This window comes from Phaseolus vulgaris, chromosome 10, assembly GCF_000499845.2.
Source record: "Phaseolus vulgaris cultivar G19833 chromosome 10, P. vulgaris v2.0, whole genome shotgun sequence".
NCBI classification, from domain to species: domain Eukaryota; kingdom Viridiplantae; phylum Streptophyta; class Magnoliopsida; order Fabales; family Fabaceae; genus Phaseolus; species Phaseolus vulgaris.
In genome coordinates, this window is record NC_023750.2 from 42,739,362 (window position 1) to 42,755,793 (window position 16,432).

At 29.7% G+C, this 16,432-nt stretch overlaps 1 protein-coding gene and 1 non-coding gene across 2 annotated transcripts; one reads left to right on the top strand and one right to left on the bottom strand.

Moving 5' to 3' along the window:
• Window positions 1-1,795: 1,795 nt before the first annotated feature.
• Window positions 1,796-1,868, top strand: TRNAK-CUU (transfer RNA lysine (anticodon CUU)). Its single transcript has one exon. It is a non-coding gene; the product is annotated as a tRNA-Lys (tRNA).
• Window positions 1,869-13,226: 11,358 nt separating this feature from the next.
• Window positions 13,227-14,098, bottom strand: LOC137818608 (uncharacterized). Its single transcript, XM_068622133.1, has one exon. It carries the CDS (start codon window positions 14,028-14,030, stop codon window positions 13,449-13,451), a length of 582 nt encoding a protein of 193 aa, XP_068478234.1. The 5' UTR covers window positions 14,031-14,098; the 3' UTR covers window positions 13,227-13,448.
• Window positions 14,099-16,432: the final 2,334 nt, after the last annotated feature.

Below are 16,432 nucleotides of genomic sequence, written 5' to 3' on the forward strand. Positions count from 1 at the left end.
ATAAACCTTAAACCTAATCCTAATTGTACACCTACCTCTAATCATAATCCTAAGAGTAACACTAATACTAACCATACCCATAACCTTAAATCTTAAACCATGATCCTAAACCCTAACCATAATCATAATGTAAAAGATTTCAATTAACTAAAATCTACACAAAAATACACCATATTTTATTTTTCAAAATATTTTTAAAGACAAGAGCAAATTTGTAAACTTACATTTTAAATATTTTAAAAAAAAAATTATCTTTGAACAATCATATCACTCACAAACTTCAATAAATTTTTTTCCACAAATTCACTTTACATACTTTAATCCAAACAACCTCACTTTCTTCACATTTCCCTCTCTAATCACCTCAAATTCTCACACATTCATTCCCTAATTCAAACAAAGCATTAAGGTGTCTTCTTTTCACCTCAAATAAAAAATTATATTTTTTCAGTAAAAACATTTTATGTTTATCATAGGGTTTAGGTAAAAAAAATTATAAACCCTCTAGTTGTATGCTTATTATTATAAGTAAGACTATCATCTCATTTTCATCCAATATTAAGACTTCTTTAAAGAAAATACGTACTAAAGGTGTTAAACGGAAAACTACAAAAGTCAACTCTCAGAGGCATGGTATTGAGACACAAACATAGCAACAACGCACTAAGGGCCATACATAAAGAATATGTGTAGACGTCTTGTGAATATGATCATTATTTTGTGATAGACGTCTTCAAACCATCTTCAGACCAAAGCACGACCATTATTTTGAATTATGAAAAAAATCTTGTGAATATGATCAACAACTATACGTCAAAGTCATTTCAACACCCCTTTAAATGAATTCATAAAATACTCAATGACTTTCATCCTTTCACTTCAAAGTTTACGATGTCAACTAATTTAATACGAGTCATCATTTATAATCATTTTACTTGAACAAATATAACATCATGTCATAGATAATTTAAATCATAGATATTATGCATAATCACAAACATTTCTTAATATTTTTAATTGCATATATCTTTATGAATTAGGGAAAATTTGTAAAGTGAATCAAATCATAAATGCCTTCTAGTTATTTTTAGGTCTAAATTTGTTAGGCGAATTTGAATCTACTCAGGGAATTTAGAAAGACTTTCATACTTGTATTTAAGTTTGTGAGTAATATTGGTTCTCTAAACAAAATTTAGTGTGTGAAATTGCAATTCACTAAACTCGCCTAAGCTTGCAAGTAATGTTGGCTTTTTAGATGAAATTCGCTAAGTGGATTATATATAACTTGTAATTTTGCATAATCTTTTAAAACCAACTCCCAAAATGAAAATTTTCATTCCATACACTTTCTATAAGTTTAAAATATATAAATATACTCACCTATTGCACAAATTTCATGTTTAAATCATTCCAAATCAGTTTGGCCATACAAAACTCAATCTACAAATTTATGAAATTAAAGTATCACTACAAGCATAACCTCATTCAATAAGCTACATCTAATTATTCTTTCAAATTTTAAAACATAACTCAAAAGTGACTTTTTATTTGAATTTGAATATATCCTGACTTTTTAGTCAATAATATATAAAGACATTCACAGAAGTGTCACAACTTCATAACTAAAACGAAAATTATATCATAATTTAAGAAATTATTTCAATGTATACAAATATAAAAGTAAGGTAAGATGTGAAAAAGAATTAATAAGAAATTAAAAAAAAATTAAAACTATGAATAGAAATTTAGTATTATTTAATTAACTTATTATTTATATTATAAAAATATAACAATTGCCCGTCTAGCTCAGTTGGTAGAGCGCAAGGCTCTTAACCTTGTGGTCGTGGGTTCGAGCCCCACGGTGGGCGTTTTCTTTTAGTATTTTAATTAATTTTTTATTTTATTTTTTTGTACTCTTTACGGGTTGGGCTGTTGGCCCAATAACTTCAAATTTATGCATGATCAATCTATTTTAGGAAAAATAAACACATCAACATACTGATTTTCTGCACCTCGCATAAATGACATTGAAATTTATAATTATAATATAATTTAAAAATGACGGTGACATTTCTTTACAAATATAATAATACTTTTTTATAGTTTTGGTAATATTTTATAAAACATTATGTCATAATATATCATTTACTATATAAATTGAAATGTTTTTTTACTAGTTTAAAGGTTTTGTACATAAATATACTTTTATATTTACCAACACTAATACGAAGTGAACTTTAATCCTAACTCAACCCCATAAAACCGGCTCATTGAATTGAGGTTTGCACCCACTTATATACAATGCAATGTACTCATCTCTAGTCGATGTGGGATCTCTAACACACCCCTCACTCCGAGAGTGACAACTCGTGCGTGGGATAACATATTATGGATGGTCCGATAACGGCCCAGGTGACACGATAGGCCCAACAAACACTCACTAGGATAGACTCGAGATGACTGTGATATCATATAAGAAAATGATAAAAAATGGTAAGAAAAAGAGATGTTTCTTATTCTACTCTACCGAAACTTGAGAAATTCCGGCCTAATTTCTGCAATTTCATTATGGGTCCGTATTGCGCTGAAAAAAATTCACACAAGTATTTTCGTATGTTGTTTGCACCCAGGCAAGGACGCATGTCCATAAATGAATCACAAAACGAAGATACGGGGCAGAAAAGCCAGGACGTTTTGTTTTCGGAAAACTGGTTTTGTTCACTCTCGGTGTGGGACTTACTACGCCTTACTCCTCGGGTATTTTGGTCTGAAATTTTTACCAGACATTCGTCACTGTGTCTATTGAGTTTTGGCTGAGTTTTGAGCCCCAGATTCGTCCAACAAGATTGGCAATAAAATTTTATTCGTCACTGCCAAGGCTGAAAGAAAGGTTCGTTTGTGTGTGAAACTGTTTGATTTTTTTCGTGGGTGAATACTCATCCGTTTGACCTGAAATTTTTCGCGTTTTGTCCCAAATTCAGTGGAGATTCTTGGGTGAAATTTCAGGAAAAAACAAATTCGGGAGAATTTTCAGAAATTTTGTGCAAACAAGGCTATCCTCAATCGAAATTTGTGAAATTCCAGCCTAATTTCTGCAATTTCATTCTGGGTCCGTATTGCGCTGAAAAAAATTCACACAAGTACTTTCGTATGTTTTTTGCACCCAGACAAGGAGGCACGTCCATAAACGAATCACAAAAAGAATATACGGGGAAGAAAAGCCAGGACGTTTTGTTTTTGGAAAACTGGTTTTGTTCACTCTTGGTGTGGGACTTACTACGCCTTACTCCTCGGGTATTTTGGTCTAAAATTTTTATCAGACATTCGTCCTTGTGTCTATTGAGTTTTGGCTGAGGTTTGAGCCCCAGATTCGTCCCACAAGATTGGCAATAAAATTTTATTCGTCACTGCCAAGGCTGAAAGAAAGGTTCGTTTGTGTGTGAAACTGTTTGATTTTTTTCGTGGGTGAATACTCATCCGTTTGACCTGAAATTTGTCGCGTTTGGCCCAAATTCAGTGGAGATTCTTGAAGGAATTTCAAGAAAAAACTATTCCGAGAGAATTTTTCAGAAATTTTGTTTAAACCAAAGCTATCCTCTATCGAAACTTGTGAAATTCCGACCTAATTTCTGCAATTTGATTTTGGGTCCGTGTTGCGCTGAAAAAAATCACACAATCACTTTTGTATGTTGTTTGCACCCAGGCTAGGAGGCACGTCCATAAACGAATCACAAAAAGGAGATACGGGGAAGAAAAGCCAGGACGTTTTATTTTCCGAAAATCGGTTTTGTTCACTCAGAGTCTGGGACTTACTACACCTTACTCCTCGGGTATTTTGGTCTGAAATTTTTACCAGACGTTCGTCATTGTGTCTATTGAGTTTTGGCTGAGGTTTGAGCCTCAGATTCGTCCCCCAATATTGGCAATAATTTTTTTATTCGTCACTGCCAAGCTGAAAGGAAGGTTCGTTTGTGTGTGAAACTGTTTGATTTTTTTCGTGGGTGAATACTCATCCGTTTGACCTGAAATTTGTCGCGTTTTGTCCCGAATTCAGTGGAGATTCTTGGGTGGAATTTCAGGAAAAAACTATTCCGGGAGAATTTTTCAAAAATTTTGTGCAAACCAAGACTATCCTCAACCGAAACTTGTGAAATTCCGACCTAATTTCTGCAATTTCATTCTGGGTCCGTAATCCGCTGAAAAAAAATCACACAAGCACTTTCGTATGTTGTTTGCACCCAGGCAAGGAGGCACGTCCATAAACGAATCACAAAAAGAAGATACGGGGAAGAAAAGCCAGGACATTTTGTGTTTGGAAAACTGGTTTTGTTCACTCTCGGTGTGGGACTTACTACGCCTTACTCCTCAGGTATTTTGGTCTGAAATTTCTACCAGACATTCGTCACTGTGTCTATTGAGTTTTGGCTGAGCTTTGAGCCCCAGATTCGTCCCACAAGATTGGCAATAAATTTTTTATTCGTCATTGCCAGGGCTGAAAGGAAGGTTCCTTTGTGTGTGAAACTGTTTAATTTTTTTCGTGGGTGAATACTCATCTGTTGAACCTGAAATTTCTCGCGTTTTGTCCCAAATTCAGTGGAGATTCTTGGGTGGAATTTTTCAGGAAAAAATTATTCTAGGAGAATTTTTCAGAAATTCCAAGGCTATATCTTCTATCGAAACTTGTGAAATTCCGACCTAATTTATGCAATTTCATTCTGGGTCCGTATTGCGCTGAAAAAAATTCACACAAGCACTTTCGTATGTTGTTTGCACCAAGGAATGGTGGCACGTCCATAAACGAATCACAAAAAGGAGATAATGGGAAGAAAAGCCATGACGTTTTGTTATTGGAAAACCGGTTTTGTTCACTCTCGGTCTGGGACTTACTACGCCTTACTCATCGGGTATTTTGATCTGAAATTTTTATTAGACATTTGTCACTGTGTCTATTGAGTTTTGGCTGAGGTTTGAGCCCCAGATTCATCCCACAAGATTGGCAACAAATTTTTTATACGTCACTGCCAGGGCTGAAAGGAAGGTTCGTTTGTGTGTGAAACTGTTTGATTTTTTTCGTGGGTGAATCCTCATCCTTTTGACCTGAAATTTGTCGCGTTTTGTTCCAAATTCAGTTGAGATTCTTGGGTGGAATTTCAGGAAAAAACTATTCCTGGAGAATTTTTCAGAAATTTTGTGCAAACCAAGGCTATCCTCTACCGAAACTTGTGAAATTCTGGCCTAATTTCTGCAATTTCATTCTGGGTCCGTATTGCGCTGAAAAAAATTCACACAAGCACTTTCGTATGTTGTTTGCACCCAGGCAAGGAGGCACGTCCATAAACGAATCATAAAAAGAAGATACGGGGAAGAAAAGCCAGGATGTTTTGTTTTCGGAAAACTGGTTTTGTTCACGCTCGGTCTAGGACTTACTACGCCTTACTCCTCGGGTATTTTGGTCTGAAATTTTTACCAGACATTCGTCACTGTGTCTATTGAGTTTTGGCTAAGGTTTGAGCCCCAGATTCGTTCCACAAGATTGACAATAAATATTTTATTCGTCACTGCCAGGGCTGAAAGGAAGGTTCGTTTGTGTGTGAAACTGTTTGATTTTTTTCGTGGGTGAATACTCATTCGTTTGACCTGAAATTTGTCGCGTTTTGTCCCAAATTCAGTGGATATTCTTGGGTGGAATTTCAGGAAAAAACTATTCTGGGAGAATTTTTCAGAAATTTTGTGCAAACCAAGGCTATCCTCTATCGAAACTTGTGAAATTCCGGCCTAATTTCTGTAATTTCATTCTGGGTCCATATTGCACTGAAAAAAATTCACACACGCACTTTCGTATGTTGTTTGCACCCAGGCAAGGAGGCACGTCCATAAACGAATCACAAAAAGAAGATACGGGGAAGAAAAGCCAGGACGTTTTGTTTTTGGAAAACCGATTTTGTTCACTCTCGGTCTGGGATTTACTACGCCTTACTCCTCGGGTATTTTGGTCTGAAATTTTTACCAGACATTCGTCACTGTGTCTATTGAGTTTTGGCTGAGGTTTGAGCCCCAGATTCGTCCCACAAGATTGTCAATAAATTTTTTATTCGTCACTGCCAAGGGTAAAAGGAAGGTTCGTTTGTGTGTGAAACTGTTTGATTTTTTTCGTGGGTGAATACTCATCTGTTTGACCTGAAATTTGTCTCGTTTTTTCCCAAATTCAGTGGAGATTCTTGCGTGGAATTTCAAGAAAAAACTATTCCGGGTGAATTTTTCAGAAAATTTATGCAAACCAAGGTTATCATTCTCTTATGGGTATTATTACATCACTTCTTGTATAGGAAATATATAGGGAGTTTCTCTCTCCAAATTACAATCTAATTAGATAGGGAGTCTCTCTCTATCATTATTAAATTAATTATATATAATTAGATACAATATCGTATAATATTGCATACAATTATTACATATAATTTGATAATTATTATTTTCTTAATAAACACTTTTAACATATACAAATGCGATCTTAGTTCAACAACAAGAGGTTAAATTATCCCTAAAAAAGCTATTTGATTTCAAAGATTAATATAAAAACTCGTAAAAAAGAATTATTATGAATTATACTTATTACAGTAAATCCTCTATTTCATGTAATATAAATATTCATTTTGACTTTCTTCAAAAAGTCGTAGATGAAGAAAGTGCAAAAAAAAATAAAAAAAAAATCACATTAATAAAGATCAAGTAGATGTTATGACAAAATCAGGTAAGATTGATAAGTTTATATAAGTTTAATCAATAACTTGAATGATAAAGAATAAAACATGATATATAGATTGAATTAATTTAATCAAATCTTTGAGTGAAAAAAAGAATGTGAGAAGAGAAGTTTCATATCAAAATAACATTATTTTAATGTTTGTTTTTTTTTTATGAAAGGAACACGTTATTTTCTTAGCAAGATAAATTAAAATTACTCCTCTTTCTTTTTTTAGAAATTGTATTCTTCTTTTCATTTTTTGTTTTAATAGTCAAATTCTTATATTGTTATTTATATATGTATATATATTTTCAACTTGTAATAGGAATACAAACCTTAAAATTCTCACCTTTTTTTCTCGTATGTTAAACAATAAATATAGTAAAGTTTCTCGTGGTTTATGAAGTAATTATAAACTTTTTACTTTAATTTTTTTTACTTATAATTTTAGCAAATCGTTATCACTTTTTATGACTAATGCGTCAACTGATTAAAACAAGCTAAAAACTAAGAGTATAATTAAGCTTCGAAAACAGTTATATAAATAAAAAAAATGAAAAATGTCAGTTAAAAAATTATTTGATTTATAATTGTTCTGCAACGGTTGGAATCAAGAAAACTATTTGAACTACTTTTTTATATTCTCGGTTAGTCAGTTTATAATACAATTTATCTACAAGCAAGTTCCTTACTCTTCTCTTCTCACTCTACCTCTCAATCTCTACAAAGTTCAAACTCGGATGGTACTTGCAAAAGACACTCTTACGCTCAAATCAGAATTTAATATTCAGCACTCGGTATTATGAATACGGTATAATGACGTACCTGATTCTTAGATTTTGTGGCTATTTATATAATTGTCATTGACTCTTTTTTATTGGACCAAATTAGGGAAATGAGTCATATTTAGAATACATTATCTAACTCTTAATTGCTCATTAACCTCATTAATCTTGTTTAAACGTAATGATCTTTGTAGTATATGATGCAGAATCATAGTGTCAGTCGTATATACCAAACCAATAATATAGTGAAAAAAGGTGGCACATTTTAAATATGTTTGTCGTGATGTGAATTGCTTACATAGAGGGATTTGAATATTATAATTGGGAATGTTAAAGGTTGAAGAGGACGCGCAGACATTTTTGTGTCTCTGTTAGAACTTGGAAAGAAGAAAACTTAGCATCAAAGGAAACGAGTTTTTCCTTCTTTATTACGCCCACAATTTTTTTTCAAACCCACCTTCATAAGATATTTCTCAACCACTTCTCCTTTCTTTACTATAAAGTCACATTTTCTATAGCTATATATATATAATATATTATAATACATATATCATTTGCAATGTCACATGCTATACTCTAACAACTATGATTATAACGGTATTATAACACATACAAAAAATATCTAGCATTTTAAATATCTCAAAAGTATGATATAGAATACACATATGTTATTTGCATAATCATATTTCACTTCAAATAATATTATGATAAATTATTTATTAATAAATAAATTTTAAGTTTAACTCAACTTTATAAAATCATCTTAGATTTTTACTTGCTTATATATTATGAAAGATTGAGCCCAACAAATTTTTATTATTGGATAGATTTTATATGAGTGTGTATCATATTAAGAAGGGAATACTATTTTTAATACTAAATAATTGGATCGTAAGATTTGTGATAATTTTTCTAAGCTGAAATTTTAACCAATGTAAGGTAAGATATCAACCATAATATGGTAAAAATTTTAGAGTTTAATTACAGAAGTCTGGAAACTGAATAGAAACCTAAAGAGTTTAATTATGTAAACTTAAATCAACGTTACAAAACTGTCTCATAATATTTTACACCCACTTCTATACCATAAGAGATCTTTATCCTTAATCGATGTGAGATCTTTTACATTATTCTTACACTATTATCCAAACTTATAAGAATGTTTAATCATATCTTAAAACTATAATATATGTAATTATTATATTTCACACTTTCTAAAAGTATTATATAGTATATATTTTACGAGATACGCATCTTTATAATTTGTTAGAATATTTTTTTCACACCATCTAGAATATGCTGATTAAAAAAAAACACTATCCACCATCTAACACTAAACACAAGTAAATCTTATTTTTTTCTAATAGATTCATATACTTAAAATTAAGATTCTTTGAGCCACAATACCTCATTCAATCTCAACTCATCATTCTATTATATACATATACATTAATATTTTTATGTCAAATATTTCTTCTTCTTCTTCTTCTTATTTTATTATTTCATAATTTTCTTCTTATTATTATATTTGAAAAAGTTGAAGAGTGAGAAAGATAATTGAAGGAGGTTTTAAGAAGAAATGGGATGTGGAATTTTAGATTCTCTGGTCAACTTCATACATCTATTCAACTTTAATGTCGTCTCATGCTTTTCCCCTACTTCTCTAATAAAGGCCAAGTTCACGTTTCAAACAGAGTCAAAAGGACATATATAAATTATTATTTTATATTATTATATTATATTAAGATTAAAAAGAATTTCATTTTTTATTTATATTTAAACCATAAATTATGTCAATTTTAATTTATTTAAATAAAATATTAAATAATTGTAAATTAATATAATTGTTTATAAATATACTTTATGTAAATGAAAATTTTAATTTAATAAAAAATATTAAACAATATATATATATATATATATATATATATATATATATATATACACATACTACCCTTAGAGATGATGCTAGCTAGCTATATACTAATTAATGATATAAATTAATAACTTTTTATATACACATGTAGCAGCAAGAGTATTTTACTTTTCATTTTAGTGTAAAAACTGATCAAACTAATAATAACTACAAGATCATTATATATCATACCAGATTAGTGTCTTTAAATAAATAAACTAAAAAAAGTAACATAATAGAAAATAAAAAAATAAACACTACCAAAAAAAATAATGATAGAGTCTCCGAAAGAACGACGTAAAGGAAAGTAAAAAAAGAAACACTACATGAAGCTAGTGCGTCCCAATAGAAATGAAAGTTAATCTTTTGGTAACTAAGCATTGGTTCGAATCGATAGTAAGTGATTTGATAAGCCCAATAAACAATCGTTAAGATAAACTTGAAATGACTCTAATACCATATTAAGAAGTGAACTTTAAGTCTAACTCAACCTCATAAAACCAGCTTATAAGAGGTGAGATTTACACCTACTTATATACTATGAAATGTCTTAATATTTAGTCGATGTGGGATCTACAATAATTAAACTTACTGTCGCCATTCTAGACTGAATATTATTAGTCGATGTGTGATCTGCAACAATAATTTTTAACTTACATCCACTTTGTGTGCCCATTCTAGACTCAATATTTTTCTGTTACTTCATTTTTTTCATTGTATCTACTTTGTGTCTCTATTCTAGACACTAACTTATTATTATTATTTTAATAATTTTTAGTGTGAGTTAAAGGTCTTCATTGTGGACACAATATTTTACATTTATTTTTGTGTTCAACTTGAGTAGACTCATTCTTACTAGTTGCTTCTTTTTTATAGCTCACTTTTTATTGACAGTTAAAATAAATTCTTCTTAAGTAAAATTTCGTGCATATCTTTCATATTTTACATAAAAAAAAACAGATTTTTCCAAACCTGTAAAAAATACAAATAATTGAAGTAGAATAATTTGTGGTAAAAATCAATGTAATAATATCATAAAAAAATAACAAAAATGAATACAGTTTTTTCCACCACTTTTCTTCCCAGTACAATATTCATAAGATTCATAACTTCATCACATAAAATATCTGTGAATAACTGTTACAATTAATTTTGCTTTCTATGAAAATTATTATTATTATATTTTAGTTTAAAAAAGTTTAATAATACGAGTTAAGAGTACAGTCGTATTATTATTAAGTCGATCTTTATAAGTTATATTAATTACGTTCTTAATAGTACTAAAAACGACTTTCAAAATTTTTGTATCATTAATTTATTTTATATTTTGCTTTCTATGAAAATTATTATTATTATTATTATATTTTAGTTTAGAAAAGTTTTGTTAGGCTAATAACTTGATAATTAATAAATGAGTATCTATAAAGTGTTTTCTAAAGCTGAAGAGCACAGCATATAAAGTTCAAAATCAGTAAGTAATGGAAATACAAATGATTTGTTACCATAATTGAAAAAAAAAACATTAATTGATTTATTGTGAACCAAAAGTCAAAGGCAAAATCGTTCTGAAAGCGAATCCCAGCTTTACATACACTTCAAAAATAGTTAAATAATTTATTTTTATTATTGGGTTTTTCCATTTTTACTTTTTCTATAAGAAGAAAACTTTTTTTTTTCTCTTTCTCATATTTTCAGGCATTTAATAAAATAATTAAAAACATATATCAGTGCATGTATATGAATGGTATCTGTGTATACATTAGGTTTTATAAGACTTTTTTGCCAACTTTCGTCTCAACAATTCTTCACAACTATTAAAAAAAAGTAAAAAATTAAAATAAATTTATTTATCAACTAAAATTAAAAACAAGAATTTTGATATGTATTATAATTTCCCCTTTAACTCATGAATAAGATGAACATTAAGTTAAAACCTTTGTATGAGTATCTCTACAAGAAAATCATGAAATAAAATATAATTTTTAGTGACTAAAAATAATTAGTTGATATAGTGACTAAATTAGATACCATTTTATTGACTATTTTTTGTTTTGTTTCTAAATTAGTTTCTATTATTGTTAAATGATTTCTAAATTGGTATTTAATTAGCAACCAAAATTTTTGTTACCAAATTTAGAAACTAAATAATTGACAGGTAAAATCTTGATTGTTGAGACACCAATTTAGAAATCATTTAACAATAGTAGAAACTAACGTAGAAATCAAATTTTTTTTAGTTTTCAAAATGATCTCTAATTTAATTACTATAATAACTATTTTTTTTTCTTTAAAATTGATTTATATTTCATGTTTTTCTGGTAGTATATATATATATATATATATATATGGAAATAGTATAACTAATGATTTGGTAAAAGAGCACCAATTAAAGTTGTGAATTGTAGGGTTTAGGGTTTTCTTTTTTCTTGCAATGGAGACGTTGAAACCTTCTTTTCATAGTAAACCAACTTAATTAAGAAGTAGAAAAGTTGTATGGTATGTTATATATATATATATATATATATATATATATATATATATATATATATATATATATGTGTGTGTATAAAACTTAAAAAGTTGTTAAATGACAAAAAAAGAAAAGCAAAAGCAAAAGAAGAAAAAAGTTGTGAAAGGTAGCACTATTTGGAGAGGGTGACAGCTATGGTTTCACTTTGACATTAGTGGAATCATTTACAATATGTAAATCAAACTCACCATTTACACAATCAAACCCCTATAGTCATCATTTTGATACAAATACATTCCATACTTAAATAATAGGAAAATGTTATTTTAACAATACGACATAATATGATTTTTAAACTTTTTTTATTTAATAAAAAATTATTTTTTTAGTTATAGTTTGATGTAACGTTCTCAATATATCAATACTTTAGATAATATTAATTTTTTAAAAGTGTTCAATGAAAACTTCATTTTTCAATTGTAATATGATTTAACTTGTCAATATATCAATATTTTAACTTTTTTTATCAACAAAATAGAATAATTAAATATAAATTATTTCGGATGATCCAACCTTATAATACAAATCAAATCGGAAACAATAAGCTAGTCTACCTAATCATAAGTTACTAAACAAATAAACATAATAACATCACACAAACGTCCTACTTAAACTAAAAACCCGTAAAGTCAATGACTTTTAATCATAAACAAACACATCAACGATCTAAACACCAATCTGAGAAAGAAAAAATACGCGTGCACAACTTTAGATATAATCGAAGACCAAAACTTTAGTTGAAAAGTCTAAATAATATTAATTCTCTCAAAGATGTTCAATGAAAACTTCAAAAACAAAAACCAAGATCCAATGGAATGATAAAGGATGTTACATTATTGTTTTCTGATGGCAAGATTCAACATTCTTTGAGTACAAGAGGTGTACCCCTCTATAGGGAAGATTCCATTAATCATTCCCCAGATTGTTATACATATATATTACTTCAATTCATTAACAAAAACACAGACTCCTGTTTAATATACATAAACCCATTCATTTCGACACTTCCAAAATTTGTTTTTTCAATACTTCATGTTGATACAGAAAATTTCCACAGCTCCTTCAATCAAAATATACTTTTTTTTTTTTAATCGGCAAACATTAAATAGAAAGAAAATATAAAGGATGTTTCAATCATTTAAAAAAAATATACCAAAACTTAGACAAGCATTTTGTTCTCAAATGTCCAATTTTTTTAACCACACAAACAGATTAACAATTTGCTACAATGTTAATAGAAGAAATTATTCATATCTCAATAATTAAACTCGTTTTTATTGTTGATATATAAGAAACAACTAGTACTAAAGATACAAAATTCCTGAATGCAAATAACTAAAATGCATTCTCTCTAAGTGCACACAGATTATCATCAATGAAAAATACATCCAAAACTGCTCATTAGGTTAAATTAATCACCTAGTACTACTCTCATAAACATCAAAATTAACGTTGTTTAATGCAGAAAGAAACTCAAGTTTGCTTCTTCAAGTCTTTGTAAAACCTCTTTATGAACTCTTCCGCAGCCTTGTCCACTTGGTTGTCCTTGTCATCCTCGTACTCACGAAGTGGGAACGGAGAGTCCGTAACCCTAATAAGCTGCCTCACCACAGAGCTACAAACTGCGGCGGCCGGCGCCGCCTCCACCGCCGTCTCCTTGTTCAGCATCTCCAACACGCCCTTGACGGCATTGACGGTCACGGCGTCGTCCTCGAAAGTGGGCGGGGCGTGAGCGCACGTGAAGAAAGGGTTGTGGCGGTGGCGCTTGCTGCCGTTGCCAATGGTGGCAAAGAAGTTGTTGGGGGTGTTGCTGCAGCTGAACTCGTACTCCCTGGCGGCTGAGAACTGGAGGTCGTTGCCGGGGACTCCGGCATGGTGGGGGTGGTGGAAGATGAGGTTGGTGATGGCTTTTCCGGCGAGCTTGCTCCGGCGTTTGAGCATGACGTTAAGGTGCATCATTAGCTTGCCCTTTGATATGCCTTTTCTCAACATGAAGAAGGCGACACGTATTATCTTCCACACTCTCTTTGCAATCACTGCTGAATTGTTCTCCATTTCTATTTTTTTGTTTTAAATATTTTGAATTTTGGAGAGAGAGAGAGAGATTTGTGAATGAGAATCTCAAGAGAAGAAGAAATGGGTTGATGAGAAAGAGGGGGAAGGAGGCATATATATATGTGTTTGTTAGTGGTGGGAAAAGGGGAAGAAAAATGTGTTGGTTTTGCACTTGAATCAACCTACCCTAGAATAAACCCTTTGAGAGCATGCAAAGATATTTTAATAATATTCAACACCTATAACGCTTAAATGATGTATCCGTGTTGAACACATCTATCAGACACACGACACTCATAAGACACATATCGGTTTAATATTTTTAATTTAAAAAATATATGTTGAATTTATGATAATTCTAGTTCGGTTCCAACATAATTTTAAAAATAAAAAATACATTAATTTTTTAAAAATTCAAACTTATTGTATAAAATTTTAATATGATTATAAAAGTAAGGAACAAATCCTTTTGAACAAACTATTGTCAATTTATATAATATATAAATTTGTATCTTCGTATCGTATTAATATCTGTGCGAGTATCAATGCTACATAGTTCAACACTCTCTCAACTTTGAAATAACCTTTCAAACAATTCACCTAAGTAATAAATTTATAGTTTGTATAAATGTTTCAAAATTACCCTTAAATATTTTAAGTTTGAAAGATGTTTTGATACTTATATTCTTGAATCAAATTTAAAAAAGTTATGATTTATTTCAAATATTTAATTAAAGATATTTGAGGAAAAAAATTAATCAGTAAAAAATTATTAAATAAAAATAAATTTTAGACAAAACAAATAATTAATTATGACTAAATTAAATATTACTAAAAAAATTATTAATATTTAAGATCATTTTCTATTATTAATAAAATTTATAAATTAATATCTAATTTTTCATTAATTTATAAATTTGTTTATAAATTTTATTAATAATATAAACTAGTTTAAAGATCAGTAATTTTTTTAATCTATAATATAATTTAGTTAATATAATAATTATTTTTTTATTTTTAAAATTTATTGTAGAGATGGAAGGAGAATTATTTTGAATTGAAAATTTTTCTTTTACACTACCTTTTTTTAGTTGATCTAATTAATTAGTTTTTGGGTGATGATACTTTAACAACACACACTAAAATACATACACTTCACACCTCCAATAAATTGTTATTTTATTTTTTAATTAAAATTATTATTATAATTCATTGTGAAATGTGTGTTGTTTACTATTTAGTGTTAAAAGAAACTTTTCTTTAGTTTTTATGGCGTTTTTCTCAACTTTTCACCATGATTGGTGGAGGAGGGTTGCCTTAAGTTAAGTGCGTTGAACATCTAAAGAGATTCTACAGTTCTCACGTGCGTTGAAAAACGTGTGGTTTAGAACATTAGTATAAAGTGAAATGTTGAATTGTGTTTCAATTACTCAATTAATTGAAATGAAAATTTTCTTATAAAAAGCTATTTTAATTTCATAATTAATTAGTATACTTTTATTTACAAGCATATGAATATTTAATATGGTAAATACATTTGTTAATAATTTTCATGGTGTAATGTTTATTAACTGAACTAATTAAAATAATAAAATCAGTGTTACAATTTTTAATATATTTTTTTAAATTTTTTAACGGATTAATATATCTAATATACACGTATTAACTCTTCATGCAAATACTCTTTTCTTGAGTACGAAGAAATCCATTAGTATGAATATTCGTTCATACTTTACTATACGTAAATGTCACACCATTAATTCTTGCACATTCTTCTTGTTTTTGGTATATTAATGGAACATTTTATAAGATTCGTCAATGCCTGAAAATTATGAGAAAAATACAATTTAACAAATCATAAACATTTTAATTAAAATTGTTCTCGGATTAGGGACATAGAGAAAGATTGTTCCTGCTTCCACCTTCTGTCGGTCTACGACGCTCCAAGCTTTCTGTTGCACCTTCCTTCTTTCGGTTGTCTGGCTCCACAGGCGAGGATGATACCTACAGAAGGCACTCAAACGCTCAAGTCAGTTGGGATGTTGGCACTCAGGTGTCAGAGTACCGTAAATTATGACGTATCTTTCTTCTTAAAATACGTGTTATTTATATTATCTTAATGAGTCTTCATTAGTAGGTCAGATTAGGGAATTGACTCGTGTTTAGGGTTGCACTAAACAACTCTTAACCACAGATTAACCCTGCTGACTTGGTCAATCATTGACTCAACGTTAAGAGTCGGTCGGCCACGTGCCGACACGTGGCCTTCTCGCCATGGTTTAGGCGATAACTTGGTTTGAGTGCTGACCGACTTAGTGAATCGTCCGGTCGTACCAGTAGAAAAAAAAAATAAAACAGTAATTTTCATTTATTTAAAAATAATATTTATGTCTATTTTTTGC

Excerpts from the sequence above, each read along its gene's own strand:
- LOC137818608 (XM_068622133.1), bottom strand. The coding sequence starts at position 14,030 with ATGGAGAACAATTCAGCAGTGATTGCAAAGAGAGTGTGGAAGATAATA.